At 43.1% G+C, this 24,140-nt stretch overlaps 1 protein-coding gene across 3 annotated transcripts in view; it reads left to right on the top strand.

Moving 5' to 3' along the window:
* SLC25A19 (solute carrier family 25 member 19) overlaps positions 1 to 22,833 on the top strand; it is a 39,109-nt gene extending 16,276 nt beyond the window's left edge. The window contains exons 5-7 of one of the 3 annotated variants that reach the window (XM_073684033.1): positions 5,691 to 5,871; positions 9,263 to 9,393; positions 18,190 to 22,833. In XM_073684033.1, coding sequence (XP_073540134.1) covers positions 5,691 to 5,871; positions 9,263 to 9,393; positions 18,190 to 18,390 — 513 coding nt within the window. In that variant the 3' untranslated portion in view covers positions 18,391 to 22,833. Of the gene's footprint in view, positions 1 to 5,690; positions 5,872 to 9,262; positions 9,394 to 16,227; positions 18,159 to 18,189 lie in introns of those variants that run through there. The other 2 variants (XM_073684035.1, XM_073684034.1) reach the window with 2 other exon arrangements.
* Positions 22,834 to 24,140: the final 1,307 nt, after the last annotated feature.

The following is a 24,140-nucleotide window of genomic DNA, read 5'->3' as shown; positions in this document are numbered from 1 at the left end:
TTTACCATGAAGGCCTGCTGCATAAAGTCTCCTCTTAACAGTTGTTGTAGAGATGTGTCTGCTGCTAGATCTCCGTGTGGCATTGACCTGGTCTCTAATCTGAGCTGCTGTTAACCTGCGATTTCTGAGGCTGGTGACTCGAATAAACTTATCCTCAGAAGCAGAGGTGACTCTTGGTCTTCCTTTCCTGGGGCGGTCCTCATGTAAGCCAGTTTCTTTGTAGCACTTGATGGTTTTTGCAACTGCACTTGGGGACACATTCAAAGTTTGCCCAAATTTTCGGACTGACTGACCTTCATTTCTTAAAGTAATGATGCCCACTTGTTTTTCTTTACTTAGCTGCTTTTTTCTTGGCATAATACAAATTCTAACAGTCTATTCAGTAGGACTATCAGCTGTGTATCCACCTGACTTCTGCACAACACAACTGATGGTCCCAACCCCATTTATAAGGCAAGAAATCCCACTTATTAAACCTGACAGGGCACACCTGTGAAGTGAAAACCATTTCCGGTGACTACCTCTTGAAGCTCATCAAGAGAATGCCAAGAGTGAGCAAAGCAGTCATCAAAGCAAAAGGTGGCTACTTTGAAGAACCTAGAATATAAGACATATCTTCAGTTGTTTCACACTTTTTTGTTAAGTATATAATTCCACATGTGTTAATTCATAGTTTTGATGCCTTCAGTGTGAATGTACAATTTTCAAAGTCATGAAAATACAGAAAAATCTTTAAAAGAGAAGGTGTGTCCAAACTTTTGGTCTGTACTGTATATATTTTTTTAACAGGCTTTATTTTCCATTTTGTTTTGAAACGTAATGAAAATATTAACAATAGCATGCCATTAGAATCAATAAGTATCATCAATGTCCACAGAAGCCAGTTCAATGTCTGGCTTTGGATCAATACAGTGTAGTTGTATAGAATGAATTAACAACAACTAAAGAACCATAACCACACACTCAATACATACAATCACATAAACCACACACAATCATATCGGTCCCCATGTCCATCACCACTCCCCCGAACTGTTAAGTATTACCTTATGGAAACATATGATAGAACTGAATATACAGAAGTCTCTGCTGGGAATCCTATTGGGCAGTGTCCGCTATTGTTAACACCGTCCCCAGACCTTATCAAATTTAGATTTCCATGCCATTATAATTATTTTTCTAGCACAGAAAAACAGAAATCTAAAAAAAAAAAAAAAGTCTATCTTAGGATCCATCAATAAGCTCATCTCTAATACCCAGCAGGCACAATTTAGGGAACAACACCCTAGGGAATTCAAAGTGTTCATGAATAAACAGAAATAGCTCAGACCAGAATGGAAGAATTTTTGGACAGAACCAAACTGAGTGGAGAAAGGAGTCATGACAAACCTCCTCGAGCTTTCTGGGGTATAATAAACTCTTTAGAAATTTTGTCTGAATCAAATAGTTCCTAGCACTCACCACTGAGAAATAAAATGTATCTTCCACCTCTCCCCATTGCTCCACAGTCAAGCCAGGGATAGCCACCACTTTTCACGTAAGCCTTATCATAAGGCTCAACATCAGACGACTGGAGAAGAGAATATGAGGGGTTTAGTAAGTCGGAGATCCCCAAGAGCCTCTCCAATTTTGAAAAGCCAAGGGACACTGGCGCTTTTCCAAATTGTGCATGCACTGCGTGATGGAGTTGTATGTATAGGAACTTAGCGGTATTAGAAACCCCATATCTAGTTGGAAATCCTCAAAAGGTATGCAATATGAAAGGTGAATTTGACACTATACCTCGCCCAGAGGATGACATCAGGCAAAGAATATATACAGTATGTAGAAAGTGAGGATTAAACCAAAGAGGCACCCCGGTGGCATATCTGAGCTCCTCAGTATATTTTGTGCTATTGCGCACACTATAGCTGCTGTTTTCAGAGGGATTAGAGCTGATGAGACTGCATTATATCTAAAGAGTAGGTTAGTTGACCCTTTATAAGAACCCATCAATTTAGCAATCATAACCGGGGAGAAATTAAATTTAACAATTTGGGACAATATATAAATTTTAAAGAGATTTATGCCCCAATAAGAGTCAGAGGGAGATGTTGTTTGTACTTAAGTTGCCTACCTGTCTCTGATATTAGTGGATCAATGTTTACTGCAATAATTTGTTCTGCGTTTTGAGAAACAATAATCTCCAAATACTTACAATTATCAGCACCTGGCACACACACATCTGGAGTCTGGCTCAGACCATACGAAGGCGATAGAGGGAAAAGAACCCGTTTCTGACTATTAAGCCGCAAAATTACCCAAATTCATCCACCAACCTTGGGTGGGAAGTCAGGGAAGGACCAAACTTGTTGTGCGACAGTAATGAATGCAAATGTTGCCATTCCACAGAGTCAAAGGCTTTACATGCATCCAACGACATAGCAAAACCAGGAGAAGGATCATCACTGGCAGCTGCTATATTTAAGTTTAACCGTTGAATGTTAATATCTGTCGCTTTACCTGGAATAAATCCAGTTTGGTCAGGATGTATTCATGATGACAGAACCCGACTCAATCTTAAAGCAAGGATTTTAGCTAGAATTGTAATATTCGTGTTAAGTAACAAAGTAGGGCAATAAGAATCGGGAGACATGGGGTCCTTCCCTGGATTCAATAAGACCACTACCAGCGCCTCCCTCAGTCAGGAAGCTCCCCTCGCTTAAAAATTGTCTCATAGAGCTCAAGGAAATGATGTTTAACCAAATCACAATTAGTCTTGTACCAATCCCCTACCAAACCCTTGGTTCCAGGAGTTTTCCCAGAAGGTAGTGGTTTAATAGCATCTTCTAGCTCTTCTTCACTAATCGGGCATCTAGTGCCTCTGAATATTTATGGGACAAGCACCAGATGGGAAGACCGAATAGAAAGGAGTCTACCATCTGAGAGACACGGTCACATTTAGAACTGTACAAATCTTGATAAAAATCCCCCAAAATCTCGTTAATCACATGTGGGTCAGTATGCAATCCCTCAATTGGATTTCTGATACACAGAATAGATACAGGAGGCCGCTAAGCATGAGCCCAGTAAGCCCATAACTTCACATTTTTATCCCTAACCTTAAAAATAGCAGCCTTCTTCACCAGAAGTTTCTTTCGAGTCTGCTGTGCTGATATTTTCACAGACCCATAGCATTGCTTTGCCAATTTTGATCTGACTCATCGGACATGTGCTCAACCCCATAGATTATCATAGGTATGAGTGCTTTCCATGAAAAATATGGATAGTTTGTACATGAAAAGCAGACGTCTTACAAATAGTACAGCAGTGTTCAAAATAATAGCAGTGTGTTCAAAAACATGAGTTAAGCACAAAATCTTTATACTAGTGTTTATTTCCATGCATTGGGAACATTGCACACTGGTTTCTAATTCATAACATGAAGAGAAATCTATATAATTTTCAACTACTTTACAGAAAATAACAAAAAGTGATCATTGGGCTCTTCAAAAAAATAGTGTCTGCATTTGTCTTTACAAACTCTCAACATGTACTCTTTTTTTTTTTTTTTTTTTTTTGAGGCTTTAGGATTCCTGTGAATCACTAACCCAATATTTAAGGGAACCTGTCACGTCCTAGTAGCTATGTAAACTGCCCCCATTGGCTTGTTAGTGATGCAATGTGCATTTGCCACTGGTCTGGCGCGTGCTCACTGAGGCTGTGTGACCAGCTTCAGTGCGGACGCGCTGTGACCTGTGACTGACGCATGCGCAGTCATGTATATTGCGGTCACCACTGCAGTGTCACTGCGCATGCGGTGATCGTAAGTTACATTGACTGCGCACGCGCCGGGACCCACAGGTGACAGCACGTGTGCACTGAAGCTGGTCCCACAGCCTCAGTGAGCACGCGCCGGACCAGCGGCCCGACTTGTGCAAATGCGCTTGTCTCCTCAAATATCGCGCTTGCCAGGAGCAGTATTCAAATGTCATGGACGGCGCCAGCACTAACTGAACGCGGAGACCGCCCATGACTGAATGTGAGAATCACTCTCCTATGACTGAATACAAGCAGGTAAGAAAGTATATAAAACGTTATAACATCATTATACTACCACCGATTTTCATAAAAACAGCTTGTTAGTGATGCACATTGCATCACTAACAAACCAATGGGGGCTGTGTACATAGCAACTAGGACGTGACAGGTTCCCTTTAGTTGTATACCCACAGCTTTTTAGAACTGCTTCACATCTATATTGCATAGCGTCAACCAGCTTCTGGCACCTGTCGACTGTTATCCCAGCCTAGGATGCTTTGACTACATCCCACAATTTTTTGGCATTTGTTGGCTTTGCCTCAGAAACGGCATTTTTGATGTCACCCCACAAGTGTTCTATTGGATTAAGGTGCAGGGATTGGGCTGGCCACGCCATAACCTCAATTTTGTTGGACTGGAACCAAGATTTTGCTCTTTTACTGGTGTGTTTAGGGTCGTTGTCTTGTTGAAACACTCATTTCTATGGTATATCCTCTTCAGCGTAAGGCAACATGACCTCTTCAAGTATTTTAATATATGCAAACTGGTCCAAGATCCCTGGTATGAGGTAAATAGGTCCGGCACCATTGTAAGAGAAACATGCCCATATCATGATGCTAGCACCACCATGCTTCACTGTCTTCAGAGTGTACTGTTGCTTTAATGCAGAGTTTGGGGGTCGTCTGATGAACTGTCTGTCGCCCTTGGACCCAAAAAGAACAATTTTTACTTTCATCAGTCCACTAAACGTTTCTCCATTTCTCTTTAGGCCAGTTGATGTGTTCTTTTGCAAACTGTATCCTCTTCAGTGCATGTGTTTTTTTAACAGTGGGACTTTGCGGGAACTTCTTGCTAAGAGATTAGCTTCACACAGGTGTCTGTCACAGTATTCACAGGTAACTTGAGACTATCTTTGATCATCCTGGAGCTGATCATTGGTTGAGCCTTTGCCATTCTGGCTATTCTTTGATCCATTCAAATGGTAGTCTTCCATTTTCTTCCAGGTCTCTTTGGATTTGCTTTCCGCTTTAAATCATTGGAGATCATTTTAGCTGAGCAGCCTATCATTGTGTGCACTTTTTTATAAGTTTTACCCTCTCCAATCAACTTTTTAATCAAAGTACTCTGTTCTTCTGAACAATGTCTCGAACGACCCATATTTCTCAGACTTTCAAGGAGAAATGCGTGTACAACATGTGCTGACTTCATCCTTAAATTAGGGCCACCTGATTCACACCTGTTTCTTCACAGAATGATTGACATCACTAATTGAACTCCACATTGCTATTATTTTGAACACACCCCCTTTCAATTAATTATTCAAATACGCAGACTCAAAAACATGCAGATCATGAATGCGGAGTCTGTTGGTTTTCTTAGAATTTACTGCACCTACTGGTAAATTGCTTGACATGTGGTAATATAATTTATACTAAAAACAGTGATTAATCTGGTTAGTCATATTGGACTGCTGTTATTTTGAACACTACTGTACCTGATGAAGAAAACAAGTGAACATGTAAGATACATTTAATATAATGGCTAGAAATAGTGCTAATCCTCATGTACACACATGACCTCTTATTCCGAACAGTCATCTGAAATAACAAGTATTCTTTAGAAATGAATAATAATAATATGGTTAAAACCCTTCTCTGTTTTCTGCACAGGTGTATAGGACTTTGCGCCATGCCATCATTACTATGCACAGAACAGAAGGAGTACTTACATTCTATCGTGGCCTGTTTCCCACATTGCTGGCAGTATTTCCTTATGCCGGCCTACAGTTTTCCTCCTACAACTTATTGAAGAGACTCTGGAGCTGGCTGCTGCCATGTAATCATAAGAGAGGTAAATAAAAGCAATCTGCCTTTCAATGTATCACCTATACAATATTGTGTATGTAAAATAAATAAAATGCTTTGAAAGATTATTCATACCCCATTAACTTTTCCATATTTTTTCACATTACATTTAACTTTGTGGGTGTATTTTATTGGGATTTACCAACACTAAGATACAGTGCCATAACTTTATCCCTGACCTGTCTGGTGTGTGCCGTGGTTTTCATGATGCTGTTTGATCCTTAATGTTCTCAAACAAACCTCTGAGGCCTTCACAGAACAGCTGTAGTTATATTGAGAATAAATTAAACACAGATGGGCCCAATTTACTAATTATTTGATTTCTGGAGGCAATTGGTCTCTCAGGATTTTATATAAGCGGTATCGGACTACAGGGGGGTTGACTACAAACGCACATCACAATTTTCAGATATATGGTTTTCAACTTTTTTTAAAAAAAGTCTAAATAATTTTCTTTACATTTCACAAATACTTGCTACTTTGTGTTGATATATCACATAAAATCCCAATAAAACAATTAAAGTTTGTGAATGTAGCCCCCCATATACTTTTTCAAGGCACTGTATATGGGGGGCTGTGGTAGACATCACACTATATACTTTGTGTTGGTATAATACATAAAATCCAAATAAAATACATTTAAGTTTGTGCTCGTAACTTAAAAAAATTGTGGAAATTTTCACGGGATATGAATACTTTTTCAAGGCGCTATATATAATTCTGTTACATAAATTTGAGTTTTGTACAGGAAGGACAAGACATCCAAAAAATTATTTTTTTTTAAGGCTGTAGTACAAACTCTAATTAAAGGGGATAATTGGTTTAGAAAATCCATTTTCCATATTTTATTGGGAAATGCTATAGCCTCACTCATTGGGGCTGTAATGCCGTCAGTCTATTCAGATTGTGGCCCAGTCATAGGATTAAAGATCCAAACTAATAACATCATATATGCCCTAATGTGTATACATAAATGTATCTGCATAAAGGCCTTTAACCCCTTTCTGACATGAGACGTATGCATACGTCCCTGTGGCCTGGTACTTACCGACCTAGGACGTATGGATACGTCTAGGTGATTTTGCGCGCACAGAGGATGTGCGCGTGCGATCGCTGCTGGGTGTCAGCTGATTCTGACAGCTGACACCCGGCACTCAGTGCCAAGAGTGGTGCTCGCACTGCTCCCGGCACTTTAATCCCCTAAATCATGCGATCACAGCAATTAGCAAGCAGGCAGAGGGACAAAAGCCCCTCTGCTCTTGGATCGGAGACCCTGCAACGTCATCGCAGGGTCCCGATCATTGCCATGGTGACCCAATGTTGTCACCGGGCAATAGCAAGGTAGTTAGATCATGCGCAATGCATGATCTAACTAACTTGTTTCTGCGGGGCTGACAGCTATGAGGCATAAAAGGTTTAGAGGAAAAAACAAGCGACATACAAGCCCCAAATATGAAAAGACTAATTTTATTAAATATACATATACAAAAAAAGTATAGAAATTACATAGAGCTTCTGGGCACCAAGTGCCACATGTGCAGGTTAAAAGAAACGACACCACAGAACCCCCAAGGAAATATTGCTAATAATGAAAGGTCCAATATAGGACCACCAGGGCCACATATGAAAATACATATATATCAAATGGAACAATTCCCGAATGCCAAATCACATTACAAAAAAGATGAAACATAAATAATAAGTTACATCTAGGGAACCCCTATGCCACTAATAGAATTATACACAGCCTGCAAAAAAGAGGAAGGGAATCAATAGGCAACAAAGCAGGAGTAGTTGGCAAACAAGGGGATATGTGCCACATGTATAATTACCTAAGTAGTAGGCACCAGCAGAGACCCTGCGAAGGAGAGGGGGGGGGGTGTCACCCCTACGCGCGTTTCAGCGGGCCTTCGTCAGGGCCCTGATCTGTTGAAGCGTTCCAGAGTTATTACCACATAAAGTGACACTGGTCTGAATTATAAAAATTGGCCTGGTGATTAACATGCAGCCATGGGGGGTAAAGGGGTTAAAGGAGTTGTCCATTTTAATTTGTGTTGATTTCAAGTGCATAAAAATAACAAATACAACTGTACTTACCCAATGCCACTCCAGTGCCAGCTCTACACTACTGCCTTTGACTGCTGCAGCCAATCACTAGGCACTGTGGTGATGTAGACCGCAGCAGTCACCGGATATCAACTTGACATCAACGCTGCAGTCACATCAACAAAGACTGAAGGCATTGGCGGAGAACTGGCACTGGAGTGACATTGGGCAAGTGCAGCTGCCTGTTATTTTTGTGCACAGTAAACCAAAAGATTAAAAAATAAAATGAAATGGACAACCCCTTTAATAAAAGGGAGGGTCTTTTTTTGGAAGAACCACTAGCCAGCCTCTGTAGAAAAGCACTACAAACAAAAACAGGAGAATTGAACACTAAGGCTATGTTCCCACATGTTGCGTTTTTTTTTCAGTCAGAAATCTGCAACAAAACTAATCTCTGGCAGGAAATCAGCTGCGTCAAATCTGCAGGTTTTGCTGCGGGTTTTTGATGCTTTTTTTTCACTGTCCTTCAGTCTCTATTTATGCATGTAATAATAATAAATAATAATGTACATAAAGTTCTGTGAAAAATAAGAAGCCTGTTCTATTTTGCCATCAAAAACGCTGAAAAAATTTACCTGCGTTTTTTGGTGTGTGTTTTTTCACCATCCATTACTTCTTATGGGTGAAAAAACGCAGAAAGAAGTGACCTGCTCTATTTTCCAAGAACCCAACCAAGGCACAACTTACGCAACAAAAAAAAAATAAGACGTGTGAACAGAGAATTCTGGTTTCTCATAGACTTTGCTGGTACTGCAAAACGCAGCTGAAAATTTACATAAAAATCTGCAGCAAAAAATGCGGGAAAATACAACATGTGGGAACATAACCTTAGAGGCCTATTCATCAAAGCATTTACACCAGAAAATTAGATTTGCTGAATTCTTTTAAGTGACATTTGCCTCCTCATGAATTTGTTGCATCTTATTCCTGCAGGGCTTGGTCCAAAGACCAGTCCTAATGAATCAGGGCCCTAATGATGAGTTTCGCTATAGATTAAATGTGATTGTTGGGCCTCCTAGAAATTAAACAGACAATAACTTTTTTTTTTTTTTTTTCGGGGTTTCATTTGAAGGATTTAAGGAAAATTAAAGGAGGACAATTGTTAAAAACTGGAGGTAGATGTGAAAAAGAAGATATACTGACATCTTGAAAAGTAGCATCCCGTAATAAAATGTTAACTGTTGGTTTATATACACCACAAGGGTTTTATAATTAGGAATAAAGTCTCTCTAACATTTGAGTAATCAGTATATTTTTTTTCCTTGAACAAGATAACCTGAAGAGCCTCCTGTGCGGCAGTGGAGCCGGAGTGATTAGTAAAACTGTTACTTATCCACTGGACCTCTTCAAGAAAAGACTTCAGGTGGGGGGGTTTGAGCAGGCGAGAGCAGCCTTTGGAGAGGTAAGTAATACCATATTGCCATAGGCCCTGAGTGTAAGAAGGATGGTTCTCATAAGGGCTCACCATCGTATAAATCAGATAGCACTCGGACCATTGTTATATTGTCAGGGTAAAAGAGAATATATATATTTGTAACTTTTATACTTTTGTAACTTTTATACGCTTTTTTGCTAATGTACTAACCACCATTTTGTATCATATAACAATAAGCTTTCCTTGCTACGTAATACTCAAATCGAAACTTAAACTAAGACATTTCCAGCGTTGCCAAGACTTATTTCAGAGAAACGAAACAAGATTATAAGCTGACGGCTGCAATATCTGCCCAGAGACTGAGATAAGGAGATGTGGACCAATCAGGAGTGGCCAGACATTGGACTTTCATGGCTTACCCCGCCCCGGACAACCCCTTTTCCCTCCCATTATGTAGTGTATTTAGATTTGTGCATGTAAAAATAAAGGCAGAACAATGCTGAGGACGTTGACTGTAGTAGTCTTCTGAGCATGCTCTGAGTTTGAACCAGCTTGTTGTCTGACTCATTCTTTGAATGGTTGACCCATGCTCATAGTTTGAATTTGGAGTGACTGGAGGACGAGTGGAATGTCATCACGACCCCCACAAATGGCGCCCAACGTGGGGCGTGGTTAGCGGTACGCTGCCCTCCCGGACCCATATCGCTGATTTCCCTGGTGGTGACCGCGGTGGCTGAATTTGAGGCCTGATCAACCTCCATCGAACACGGTAAGTTGAGATATATATATATATGTTTCACTTGCCTGTGTGTCAGCCGCAGCGGTTCCTGTGGGATTGTCAGGTTGGATCTGGGTGGGTGACCGGTCGAGTGGTGAGACCTTGGGCGTCCCGCACCACGTCCTGAACCAGCAAGTGTTAAAACGAGTGACGTCGCATGCCTGCGCGTGCTCGTGTGCACACCACCTCCTCCTCCCCCGGTCACTGTACTTTTCTTAGATAGCTGCCTCCCGTGACTGATAGTCAAGGTTACAAAGCATTCCTGAATTGTAGTGTAAGGGAGAAAGAATCTGTGACGAATTGAGGTGTGCTCTTCGTCTAACACAGAGACTGCTGTTAAGTCAAGGTTAGGAAACAGTGTATCGAGGTGTCTCTACACTGTCGGGTGGTACCGTGGTAGGAAAGCAGATAGATTGAGGTGTCTCTCTATCTAAACAGTGTATCGAGGTGTCTCTACACTGTCGGGTGGTACCGTGGTAGGAAAGCAGATAGATTGAGGCGTCTCTCTATCTCATCAGTGTATCGAGGTGTCTCTACACTGACGGGTGGTGACCTGTAGTCAGGGTGCCGTGGTGAGTCGCACTGTAAAGTCGCCATTCAAGGCTAGGAAAGGAGTTAGATTGAGGTGTCTCTCTATCTCATCAGTGTATTGAGGTGTCTCTACACTGAGGAGTGGCGACCTGTGGACTGCACCAGTGATCTGAGTCGCGACAGATCATTGCATTCTATAAGAAAATGTTGCGTATATTCAAATTTGAAAGATTTCGTAAGTTGCGGAATGCTGCTGTGAGAGTTAAGCCAATTAGTGGAGTTACGGGAAGGCAAGAAGAATGTTAGGAATTTGTATAACATGATAAGCTTATCCAGTACAGGCAGGCTCCAGTCTTCAGTTTAGAAAGAATGTGTTATACAGAAGTTGGGAAAGTTGGGTGAGGATTTCTACTCCAGGCTCATGCACATCTTAGAGTAGATGGTGCAGGGGGGGAACAGATAATGCCGAGCCTTTGTTCGGATACATGAAAGCTGCAGATTGTGATTTGTTATGTGCCCCCAAAATGGCCGTTACACCTTTGATGCCTGTCACTACACCGAGCCCTCAGCCACCACCCTATAATGGCGCCGACGCTAAATCATCGGAAGGATGGACGTGTCGTATGTGCTGACAGCAGAATCCGAAGTTCTGCTGTGTCTGTGGGGGGGGGGGCCACCCATGGCACGATGCCCAGCCTGCCCCCAAGAACAATTCCACCCCCACTCCCCCCTCCTCCCTCCAACGGCCATCTTACTACACCTTTTCCTGCCTCCAAGAATAATCCCACCCCCACTCCCACCTCCTCCCTCCAACGGCCATCTTGCTACACCTCTTACTTGTTGTGGGAGGCCCGGAAAGCCCCAATCCGGCCTATATCCACTACTAGATCCGTCCGGTGCATATTACCAGCCACCAGCACAGGTGGAAAAGCCCGTAGTCCCAGAGTACCCATCTGAAACTAATGTGATACCCTCTGCTCCAGTCCACGATGCTGAGACGCTTCCCCTGTTTCCTATGGGAGTCACCCACAACCCTGGGGATATCCTCCTCAACTCCCCAGAATTTCAGGCCAGACTGCTCTCCCTCCGCCAACATACTGTTACTCAAGACGATACGGAGCCAGATGAGGGATGGGCTCAAGATACTCCAGCCCCCCCTTTACCCCATACGTCTCCTATGGCATCCTCCACCCCATATCCATTACCCGTACTCCGGCCCTTGCTCCAAACAACTGCTGACAGAACACCACCCCTCAGCCCCTCAGAAGTCTGGGACCCCTGCCGCTCCCGGAACCTAGTAGACCCATCAGGACGCCCTGTCACTCTGTCAATAGGCTATGGTGACATCCTTACACATCGGGTGGGGGCCATAGTCAACCCTGCAAACACCTGTATGAGCCATGTTGGAGGATTGGCTCGCAAAATTTCCCTTGCTGTTGGTTCTACTCTGGCTGCAGAATGCCAGGCTCACTTAGCCGAAAACGGAGAGCTTTCAAAAGGCCATGGTTTCCACAAAAGCAGGATCCCTTAATACATATGAATCCGGCCTAGAATACATGAAACAGTTAAAAGCCTGGGCTCAGGATCGCTTGTCAGATCAAGCTGGATCTGTACAAGATGTTCAACAAGACCCTGATGAATCAGTGGAAAGATATGCTGCAAGACTCAGCATGCATTTTGAGGATCTCGGATACAGTCCTCACGTCAAGACGCAGGCCGCCCTGTTGGTTCAGGCCCTAGTAGATGGCCTACAAGACGCTCTCAGAGATGAAGTCCTGAGAGTACGGCCCGAGATTCGTTCTTCTTCTTTCAACGACGCGGTGGACATCGTTAAAGCTTTCCAAAAATCAATGCTAAAAATGGAAAAGGATACTAAGCCAAAGAAGAAAGCCGCACCTGCCATGGTATATCAAGCTCAAGAAAACTATCCACCCTCTGGCAACCAACATGGAATCAAGTGGGTAATGGTTAAAGGCACAGGTGATGATACTCCTCCCACATATAGAAGACAAGACAGAAGAGATGACAAGGGATCATCTAGAAACAGGAGACAATCTCGTGATTCTGAAGGACGAATGTTGTGTTGGGAGTGTGGTAGCCTTGACCACATCCTCAGAGACTGTCACTTTACAGGTGGACCATCAACCACTGGAGTTCCTGGTGGACACTGGGGCGGCCACATCTGTCATTTCCTCTGCACAGCTCCCTCCTTCTGTATCCCTATCACCGGATACCCTCACCTGTGTTGGGGTGGAAGGCCAACATATTTCCTCTCCACTCACAGTCCCTGTGTCTGCAGGACCGTTCACCGGAGTACTCACAAGATTCTTGGTCTCTGAAACTTGCCCTGTCAATCTGTTGGGAGCCGATCTCTTAGAGCGAATGAAGGCAACAATTACCTTCGGAAACCATGGTATGGAGCTTCTTTTGCGGGACCCTCATTCCGAACAAGGGACTGAAGACCGCGGTGTTCTTAAAGCCTTCCCTCTCATGATGATGACCATACAACCTCACAGTTCCCTCACTCTCTGTGGTCCAGTGGGCCAGAGGACGTTGGCCTCCTGCAGGTTCCCCCGGTCCGAGTACACCTCAAGCCTGGACACAGGTACCCACGGTTGCCACAATACCCCCTCAAGGCTGCACAAGAACAAAGCTTGGGTACCCAAATCGCTTCCCTCCTGGAATCAGGAGTCCTTGTCAGATGTGTATCTCCATGCAATACACCCCTCTTTCCTGTAAAAAAGAAAACCGCTCCGGGAGAGTCTCCAAGATACCGGTTGGTTCAGGATCTCAGAGCCGTCAATGCAGCTACCATTTTAGAAACTCCAGTGGTACCCAACCCAAACACCCTTTTGTCTCAGGTGCCTCCAACGGCCACCTTGTTTACGGTGTTAGATCTGGCCAACGCCTTTTTCAGTATACCCTTACATGAAGATTCGTGGTTTCTTTCTGCCTTCACCTTTCAAGGAGCACAGCTTATATGGACCAGGACTCCGCAAAGAGCCCAGAACTCTCCTAACCAATTCACTCATTCTATGAAGTCTATTCTGGAGCCATGGGTTCAAGAGAACCCTCAGGTCACCCTTCTACAGTATGTGGATGATCTTTTACTCTGTGGCACTGAAGAAAATTTGCCAGAGATGTCAGCATCCCTTCTCTGGTTTCTTCACTCAGCTAACTGTAAAGTCTCAAAAGGCAAAGTCCAATGGTGTCTGCCCAAGGTCATTTTCCTCGGACATTGTATATCACAAGGTGCTAGACATCTGACTAAAGAAAGAAAACAAGCCATCATGGATATCACCTTCCCAACCACCTACTCCGCTATGCAGACTTTCCTTGGCCTCATCACTTACTGCAGGCAATGGATCCCTGATGCCTCAAAGCTCATGCAACCTCTGTACGACTGTCTCAAGGATGAAGGCTCAGTTTGGCTTCATGCTGAAGATCCACGTGTTTCTCATCAACACAGACTATGTTTTGACCGCCTTAAACAGGCTGTTGTTTTTGCCCCGGCCTTGGGCTTACCAGACTATACTCAGCCATTTCACTTTTTTGTCTCGAAATCGGAAGGTCATGCCTCTGGAGTTCTAGCACAACGCTATGATCATAAGTATCGGCCTTTGGGCTACTACTCAGCCCGCCTGGACCCTGTCGCCCGAACTGCCCCCACGTGCCTTAAGGCGTTCCACGCTGCTCACATCCTCCTTGACAAGTCAGCTGATATCGTCCTTGGACATGATCTAGTTATACAGGCCGGACATGATCTCTCAGCTGTTCTGCAACAAACATCTCCGAAACATCTAACCAACCAAAGACACCTGCGGCTGCAGTGTTCCCTATTGTTGCCCTCCAATATAACATTTACCAGATGTCTGACTATCAACCCTGCCACTTTGTTTCCACCTTCTAGGGGGGAAGGTGAAGAGGGTGAAGGTCCATTGGTGGAACCTCATGATTGTATAAAAATTTTGCAGGAAGAGACTTCTGCTCCAGAGAATATGGTGGCACATCCGCTCGCAGACCCTGCCTTGCACCTATGGACTGATGGATCCCGTTTCGCAGACCCTCAAGGGAAGTTCCACACGGGATATGCTGTCACAACAGACCTAACAGTCCTCAAGGCTGAAGCTCTACCACCATACATGTCTGCACAAGAAGCTGAACTTGTGGCTCTCACAGAGGCCTGCCACCTGGCAGCAGGAACAAAGGCGTATATATATATATACACCGATTCCAGGTATGGACATGGAATTTGCAACGATTTTGGACTTTTGTGGAAGTCTAGAGGATTCATCACAGCTGCAGGTACACCAGTGAAACATGTCTCATGGATTAAGGCCCTAATGAAGGCCCTGGAACTACCCATTCAGGTTGCTGTTATGAAGGTCAAGGTTCATGGAAGACTAGAATCCAGAGAAGCCAGGGGCAACCACCTAGCTGACCAAGCAGCCAAGACTGCAGCAGTGGAGAATGTGTCATCAAAGTGGCAGGAAAAGGAAGAAGAGATGGGAGAGACTCTGCAAACCGTAGCTGTGGCGCTCACTAGAGCAAGAGCCAAAGAACAGCTGGCGGAAGACCATACAAGTCCAGCGGAGACACGAATGGAATCCAGGGGGGTCAGGATGCCTGAAGAAAAATTGTGTGAGGAACAAAGGAAGACCCCCCACTGAAGAAGTCAAGCAATGGAAAGCGGCAGGAGCCGTGCTGGCAGGTCGCAAAGATTCAAAGGTCAACTCGACTCTCTACCAAGTGGATGGGAAGCCTTGCTTGCCTAGACGCGTGTACTCAGCTGTGGCAGCATGGGCTCACGGGCCTACACACAGAGGAAAGAATCAAGCCTTGGCATGTATCAAGAAACTGTACTTTGCACCCGGAATCTCTTCCACTGTGACTGCGTACTCAAAATCCTGCTCTGTCTGCGCTACCTGCAACCCAACGTGTACGGCACGGGTCCCTCTCCAACACCTGGCTAAACCAGACTACCCTTGGCAGAGAATACAAGTCGACCATATCCAAATGTCTAAAGCAAGAAAATAGGAGTACGTTTTGGTAGCCGTGGATATGTTCTCAGCCTGGCCCGAGGCCTACCCGGTTGTCAACATGACTGCTAAAGTCACAGCCAAGAAACTGATCACCGAAATTGTCTGCAGATTTGGAGTTCCCCAAGTCATAGAATCGGATCAAGGACCAGCTTTCACAACAAATATCTACAAAGAACTTTGGAACATGTTGGGAACAGATTTGGGCCTCCACACTCCATACAATCCTGCCAGTTCAGGCAAAGTGGAAAGGATGAATTCCACACTCAAGACCCAGCTCTTGAAAATGACCTAAGATCATCCCCTCCCCTGGCCCGACCTACTCCCCATAGTATTGTATCATATCACACACACTCCTCAGGCCAAACATGGGCTGACTCCCTATAAAATTTTGTTTGGGACCCCCACCCAAGATAGGAGAGATTAGGCCCCAAGAGTTGTCTGAAACACATGATAGAGTGGTAAAATTTGTGATTGCCTTGTCTAGAGAATTGACTAACACCCGCTCTCCAGTATCTGCTTCTCTCCCAGAATCTACAGGTGATGCAGTACATGATTTCACCCCAGGCGATCTAGTGTATGTGAAGAAGTTTGTCCGGAAAGACTGCCTCCAGCCGCGGTTCGAGGGACCGTACACTGTGCTTCTCACCACCCCGACGGCTCTGAAGCTTGAGGGCAAGAGCACCTGGATTCACGCCTCCCACTGCACGACAGAACGAGCCTATAAAAGATGACTACCTTCTTCTATATCCTTTCCATATGCTTACTGTCTGTCCCAGGGTGGACAGCTACCACACAGGGGTAGATACCTCCTTCTTCTCAAGTTGGTTGGGAGGGCTCAAGGGATTCCTCCAACAAGTTTGTCTAGTAATGGGAGGCCTACTAGTATTGGGCCTGGTGGTCCTGTGCTGCATAGTCCCCTTATACAGGAAAAATATAACCAATGCTGTCCCAACCTCCGGGACCTTTCTGAATCAAGAAACCACATCTCTGTTACATGATGATACCAGTAAGGAAGATATGGAGAAATACACTCCTTTGAACAAGCCTGACCAGACCCCCCATGATAGAGTCCAATTGAAAGATCTAGTTTAGGATCAGTTGGGAGAACTCCATGTGTCATTTAGGGTAGGGCTCGATTGTCTGGGGGCGTCCCATAAGGGGGCAGCTTCTAAGATGATTGGGTGAAGAAATCCACCTCCCCTCTCCCCACACATGGACAGTCTCAAAGGCCCCGAAGCAAAGGAAAGCTTAGTGTTTAGGGGGGAATGTCAGGGTAAAAGAGAATATATATATTTGTAACTTTTATACTTTTGTAACTTTTATACGCTTTTTTGCTAATGTACTAACCACCATTTTGTATCATATAACAATAAGCTTTCCTTGCTACGTAATACTCAAATCGAAACTTAAACTAAGACATTTCCAGCGTTGCCAAGACTTATTTCAGAGAAACGAAACAAGATTATAAGCTGACGGCTGCAATATCTGCCCAGAGACTGAGATAAGGAGATGTGGACCAATCAGGAGTGGCCAGACATTGGACTTTCATGGCTTACCCCGCCCCGGACAACCCCTTTTCCCTCCCATTATGTAGTGTATTTAGATTTGTGCATGTAAAAATAAAGGCAGAACAATGCTGAGGACGTTGACTGTAGTAGTCTTCTGAGCATGCTCTGAGTTTGAACCAGCTTGTTGTCTGACTCATTCTTTGAATGGTTGACCCATGCTCATAGTTTGAATTTGGAGTGACTGGAGGACGAGTGGAATGTCATCACGACCCCCACAATATTATGGGGCAGTGCAGGTCGAATCGGCATGAGAAAACAATCGCAGCATGCTGCAAGTGCATCCGATAATCAGATCACCCTCACCCATTCAAGTCTATGGGTGCATGTGAAACATCAGACTGCATCCGAGTGCAGCCCGATTACTGAGGATGCTGGCAATGCAGGAGATGGAGAAATTACTTTCTCCATCTTCCCCACACCTGTGATATGATTCTCTCATGTGAGAGAATTGGATCACACTAAGGTGACACTTGGATCAAACTCTTACGGAGTTTGATCCGAATGTCATTATCATAATCGCCCTGAGTCTCTTGCACAAGAGTACATACGCTTGTGTGACCCCCAGCCTAAAAGTGTAGTTAACAACTAGACCATTTTTGGGCATCCTGCAATTGGCAGTTTTTGGACTTTTTTTTTCTATCAAGAACACAACAGTTGAAAAAATGAAAAATGTATAAAAGCCGTTCCAGGAACATTTCCCTATTTGACACATAAGTAGACATTTACCTGCTGCCTTATTCCACGGGAACTAACTGGGTTTTCTTTTTTTTTTTTGGCAAATGTATCAACTTTTTATATCCATGCACAGTGAAAAGTGAATTTGTCCATCTGTTGTACCTCCGTTATATTTGATTTATCCATTTTTTTCCCATTCATACTATTTTTACTTTTACTTCTCTGACAGGTCAGGACTTATAAAGGGCTGGTCGACTGTGCTTGCCGTATGCAAAAAGAAGAAGGCTTTAAGGGCCTTTTTAAAGGACTTTCTCCTAGTTTGCTGAAAGCTGCTGTTTCCACTGGACTCACCTTCTTCTGCTATGAGATGTTCTGCAGTATGTTTTTGAGCATGAAAAAAACAAAAGATACACAAAAACAGCAAATGTAGGAAGTATGAACTGAATGGCAGTCGCAGTCATCTTTCGCTACCACCATGCTGTTATATACCTCGTGCTGTATTTTTATATGTTTTTTTTAGAACATTATATCTATTGCCTTCATACTGTTGTCTTTTAGTGAAAGTGTAGAAAAATATTTTTTATATATGTCTATTACTAGATATGCTATACTGTATAAATTTGTTTTATATTTAACTCTACCAGTCAAAAATCTGCACAAACCTGTTCATGCAATGGTTTTCCTTTTTCTTATTGGAATGTGCACATTGTAGGTTCAGACTGAAGGCAGCAAAGCCACAAAGAAACTCATTGAAACAAGGAGTAAAGAAACACGTGAAACAATCCAGGATATGTGTAAAACCTTAGACTCTTCAAAGTACTTTTCTCTTATTCTGATGACAGCTTTACGCCCCTTGCCATATTCTCTCAAGTAGCATCACCGGCCTTCAGAAGTAATTTCCCTCTATCAGATGTGTTTTGAAGAGACAGCGTTGGTACACAGCTCCATGCAATGCTGAGTCCTATTCCACAACTGTTTTAAGCCAGAATATGGCAAGAACCATTCAACTAAGATAAACGACAGTCTATCATTAAGATATGAAAGTTAATCCGGACATTGCTAGAACCTTGAAGGTAACCTTAAGCACACTTATGAAAACCATCAATCGTTATAAAAAATAAAACTGCTCTCATGAGGACTGCCGTAGGAAGGGAAGACCAAGAATTGCCTCTACTGTGGAAGAGGAGTTCAACAGTTGTCAATCTTAGAAAATAGAAATTGGCAGCACCTCAGATAACAGCCCTTATAAATGATGCACAGACATCAAGTAGCAGACATATCTCAATATCAACTGTCCAGAGCAGACTGCGAGAAGCAGGCCTTTATGATCAAATTTCTGCAAAGAAGCCACTACTGAGGACTGTAAACAGGAAGGAGAGAATTGTTTGGGTCAAGCAACACAAGGACTTGACCGTAAATCGGTGGAAATCTATACTGTGGTCGGATTTGTCAAAATTTGGAATTTTTGGTACTAGCCACCATGTCTTTCTCAGACAGAGAAAAAGTGGGATGATGGTTTCTACACATGTGGTGCCCACCATGAAGCATGGAGGAAGAAGTGTGATGGTGTGGGGGTTGCTTTGCCGAAGATTCTGATGGTGGTTTATTCTAAGCATGCCCAGTATGGCACCCAATGACATGCCATCTCATCTGGTTTGCATTTATTGGGGCCAGTATTTGTGCTGCAACATGACAATGATCCCAAAACACTCCTCCAGACTGTGTAAGGGCTATGTGACCAAGAAAGTGAGGGATGGAGTCCTGCGTCAGATGAAATGTCTCCAAAGTCACCCTGACCGCAATCCAACTGAGATGGCTGAGGATAAGCTGGACCTCAGAGTGAAGGCAAAGCAGCCAACAAGTGCATTGTACAGCTGGGGGAACTCCTTCAAGACTGTTGGAAAGCCATTCCTGGTGACTACCAGATGAAGTTGATTGGGAGAATGCCAAGGAAGTGTAAAGCTGTCCTCAAAGTCAAAACTGGCATACTTTGAAGAATCCAAAGTTTAACACACATTCTGGTTTATTATGCACATGTTTCTTTACTCCTTACTTCCATTTGTTATCCTTTTGTAGTTTTGCTGCCTTCAGTCTGAATCTACAATGTGCACATTTCAATAAGAACAAGGAAGACCTTTGTATGAACAAGTGTGTTCGAACTTTTGTTCAGTACTGTATATATTCTAATATACTCACATATAATTTAAAGAGCATCTGTCAACTCTATAATCCTTATCGAAATAAGCTCTGGTTCTTGTAAAGGACTTTGTGCTAAGGGTAGACCTTTTGGTTATATTTTGCTTGAAAGTTTTACATAAAGCATTCTTTGAAATCATATGTTCAGTGTGAATGGGGCCACATGGTCTGGAGTACCTTTCCTCTGATAGTTTTTACAGCTATTACCCTCGGCTGCATTGTTTAACAGCAATGAGCCAGTTGGCAAAACTGTCGGAAAAAGTGTGCTCCCGGATGGCGCTGTCCTGTCCACAGTTCTGTGTACTGCATCTGTACATGAGTTTTTTCTTTTAAAGGTATGACTCTTGTTAGTACAAGATTCCCTATAGGGAACTGTGCTTTCTTTTATACCAATTTGTGGGCTGACAGACTCCCATCAATATAGGACATTTACAATAGATGTCAGGTGTGCCAATTCTTTACCCTACTAACAAAGGCTTTAACTGTTGGCAATATGTATTAAACTTGATGGGTCATTTTGTAGTAATTAAGGTTTATTGTAGAACCTAAAGGCAGCCATAACATGCACGTTCCACTTATCACTACTCATTTCTGGAGTACACATGTGCTGAAAGGTTCACATGCACATAAGGGCCCACACACATGGTAGCGCCCTCTACACACAACCTGTGCGGCCCTGTAAATGGGTTCTTCAGGAGTAGAAAAAAACAACAAAAGGAAATGTCATTATAATTAAATTCTTAAATACTTTTAATTAGCAAATCACAATGGTTTAGTCTAGAGAGGTAATCACTGTAGAATTAAAATGGCCGCTGTCTTGTTTTGCTGACAGAAACCTGTCCCAGAATGTTAGGACAGATGCAGTAGGAGGCTCTGCCCTCCATCATCCGTAGGAAGATGTCCTCTGCTAATACTACTGGAGATACCAGAGGTACTGAGGTAGGAAGAGGCGGCTCACACTTCTGTGTAGCAATATATGTATGTGGAGCTTCTTCCTGCTCATGCTCAGCGGCGTCTGTACTAACATTCTATGCCAGGTTTCTGTCAGTGTAACAAGGCGGCGGCCATTTTAATTCTATAGGGATTACCTCTCTAGACAAAACTACTATGATTTGATGATTAAATCTATTTAGGAATTTATTTATAATGACATTTCATTTAGTTTATTTTTTTTCTAATCCCAGAGAACCCCTTTAAGACCCCCTACACGTTGGACTAATGTCGGCTGCATCTGCTAATATCGACAGTTTCAGCAAACGCTTTAATGTATAATGGGGCACCAGCCAACTGATGGTCGAGGGAGATGTCTGTTGGATATATGTGATTTCAGAATACTGATCACTTTGTACTCCCGTAGATAAGCAAAGATGTCTGTCGGCAGCTTTCTCATAGGCTTTCTCAGGCAAGCGCTCCTGTATATGGGAAAGATGGCGGTTGACCAAATGATTGGCTTAAGCATCATTCGGCTGTCTGTTATCTAATATGTATGGGCGGCTTTAGCATGCAACTTTACAGCCTCTGGCCTTTGCCGTACTGGTCCTGGCTGACTGTGTTTCTAAGGCAGAATACATTTACACACATGCAGTCTGATGCAGATTGGTGGGTTTGTATAGCATATCAGATAAAACTCTTAATGCCTTATACAGTAGAGGGCTCTACTTTCACACTAATATGGAAAACTACTGCACACAACATGTCCATCTGTGTAGCATTTCATGGATTATATAATTTGTAATTCCCTAATATACTTGTTATGCATCTGGATTCAAACCCTTGAGCCTGTGCTTTGTGGTTGGCATCTGTGTCCGCTGAGCCACAGCCGATACACCTTTTCTCCAGGTGTTTACTTTCTGTTATCCTTGCTTCAGTCTTTTTAGGGTAACAGGTGTTTTCATTTACTCATTTGTCTGACCTATCATCATTCGGGTTTGGCTTTATATACTTTTCCCCCTGCTGGTATTTCCTGCTAGTGATGGTCTCATTTGGATGTCCAGCCATACTGGTGTAGTTTAAGCCAGTCAGTGAAAGACCAGCTAGGGTTTATCTCTTTGCTGTTTATGTTCTTTACCCTACACCTATCTTCTATTTTTTTTTAGGAAGTAGGCAGCATATTCTCTAACAGTATGTTCTTAACCCTTTATTTTGCATTTCGTAGTTTGTTTTACTCACTCTGGGATCTCTTTCTATTTCAGCACACTTTCCCTTCTGTAGATAATTTGCACTCTGCTCTGCCCTCCAGTTCATTATGAGGAACGTGAAGCGCTCAACGGCCTTTCAGGCAGCATAGATCCAGGTTGCCATCATCTAGTCTGTGGTCAGGGCTATCTCCGCTCACGCAGGAACCACTAGGAACTGAGGGGTCAAGATCTCCAGTCTGTACAGGAACCGGCAGGGTCAGTTGCAGTTGTTTTAGCGTTGCCTATTTTACCCGAGTGAGTTGCTACTCTATCATAACAATACTATAATCAGCAGAATCCTACCAATTGCAGGGAAACTATGGCTATATCATAAATCATATGGTGCTATTAAAGCCAGTCCCTCATACCTATCATCAAGCTCAGCCGTGCATACAGTACTGTATATCCTGGGTATTATACTGCTTTTAAGTATATATGCCAGTTTGCACTGACAATTTTTTTTAAAGTAAAATTATTTATCTTTATAGCTTTTGCTGTTTTTATTTGTCATCAATAAATGAGATTTTTTTTTACCCAATAACGGATTATTGTATTACAACATGTGTTAGGTGTGCAATGAAAGGTTTACACTCAAGTTTTATATTTTGCAAGGTTACTTGTATTATTAGAACAAAATGGATTGTATGTCGTAGGACTCTTATGAGTGGCCAGTGTGCACAGCGCCATAGGCGATCTGTGTGCTGCAGCGTGCTATGAGTTGTATGTTATCACACACTTTCACATCGGAGGTGATCGTTACTAATGTCGTTATGACACCATACACATGTAATGGGAATAGTCATCGAAACTTCTCACCTCTAATGTGGTCATGAATGGTGCCGGGATACTCCTTTAATTGTAGAATTACAAGGAAGCCATTGAAATAAATGGTGGTTCATGTAGTACAAAGTCAGCTCCAGTCTACCAGAATGGGATACACTGTAATAGAGCAACACTCTTTTCAGGCTCCTAGAGGGGCATCACAAGCGGGACACCCCCTCTATGGTATAAATATGCTTTTCTATGCTATATGGCCGTGATTATCTTCTTGAAACAACCCCTTTTAACTAAGCAACATTTAAACTGGAAACGGATGAACTGGAATTATAAGGGACTGCAAACTGTGCTATAGCTGAAATCTCTTAAAGGGAACCTGTCATTGGATTCATGCTTGGCAAACAATGAACAGTATGAATTAGAGTCAGGCTACAATCGTTCTCCAGTGTTTGTGAAAACATAGTTTAAAGGGAATCTGTCACCAGGTTTTTGCTACATAATCTGAGAGCAGTATAATGTAAGGGCAGAGACCCTGATTCCAGCGATGTATAACTTACTAGCCTGTTTTGTGTACTTTTTATGAAAATCCATTTTTATCAGCAGGATATTATCACTAGAGAACTACTTGGTCTCCTGCCAGTTAGTCCAAACACACCCCCACCACTGATTGATAGTTTTCTGTGTATGCTGTGCATAGGCAGAAAGTTCCCAATCAGTGGTGTGGGCGAAGTTATACAGCGCTCAGCATTTAGAGAACTATTAGATCTTCAGCAGATAAAACAGTTCTTTAATCAAAACTGCAGCACCCAGTAAAGTAAGTGATATAACTCTGGAATCAGGGTGTCTGCCCCTACATCGTGCTGATCTCAGACAGGGTAGCAAAAATCTGGTGACACATTCCCTTTAAAGAGCCATCCAGGGACTATTGTAAGAGACAAAGTTATTTTGGTGCTGTCCCTGGCCTGGCTACTCGCGCTCTGCTCCCGGTGATTGACAGGTGTCTGGCATGTGTGTACATCATGAGAGACCA

This window comes from Phyllobates terribilis, unplaced genomic scaffold (assembly GCF_046119375.1).
Source record: "Phyllobates terribilis strain yellow unplaced genomic scaffold, ASM4611937v1 Scaffold_5__5_contigs__length_657084704, whole genome shotgun sequence".
NCBI classification, from domain to species: domain Eukaryota; kingdom Metazoa; phylum Chordata; class Amphibia; order Anura; family Dendrobatidae; genus Phyllobates; species Phyllobates terribilis.
This window is presented reverse-complemented; position numbering and strand designations above follow the sequence as displayed.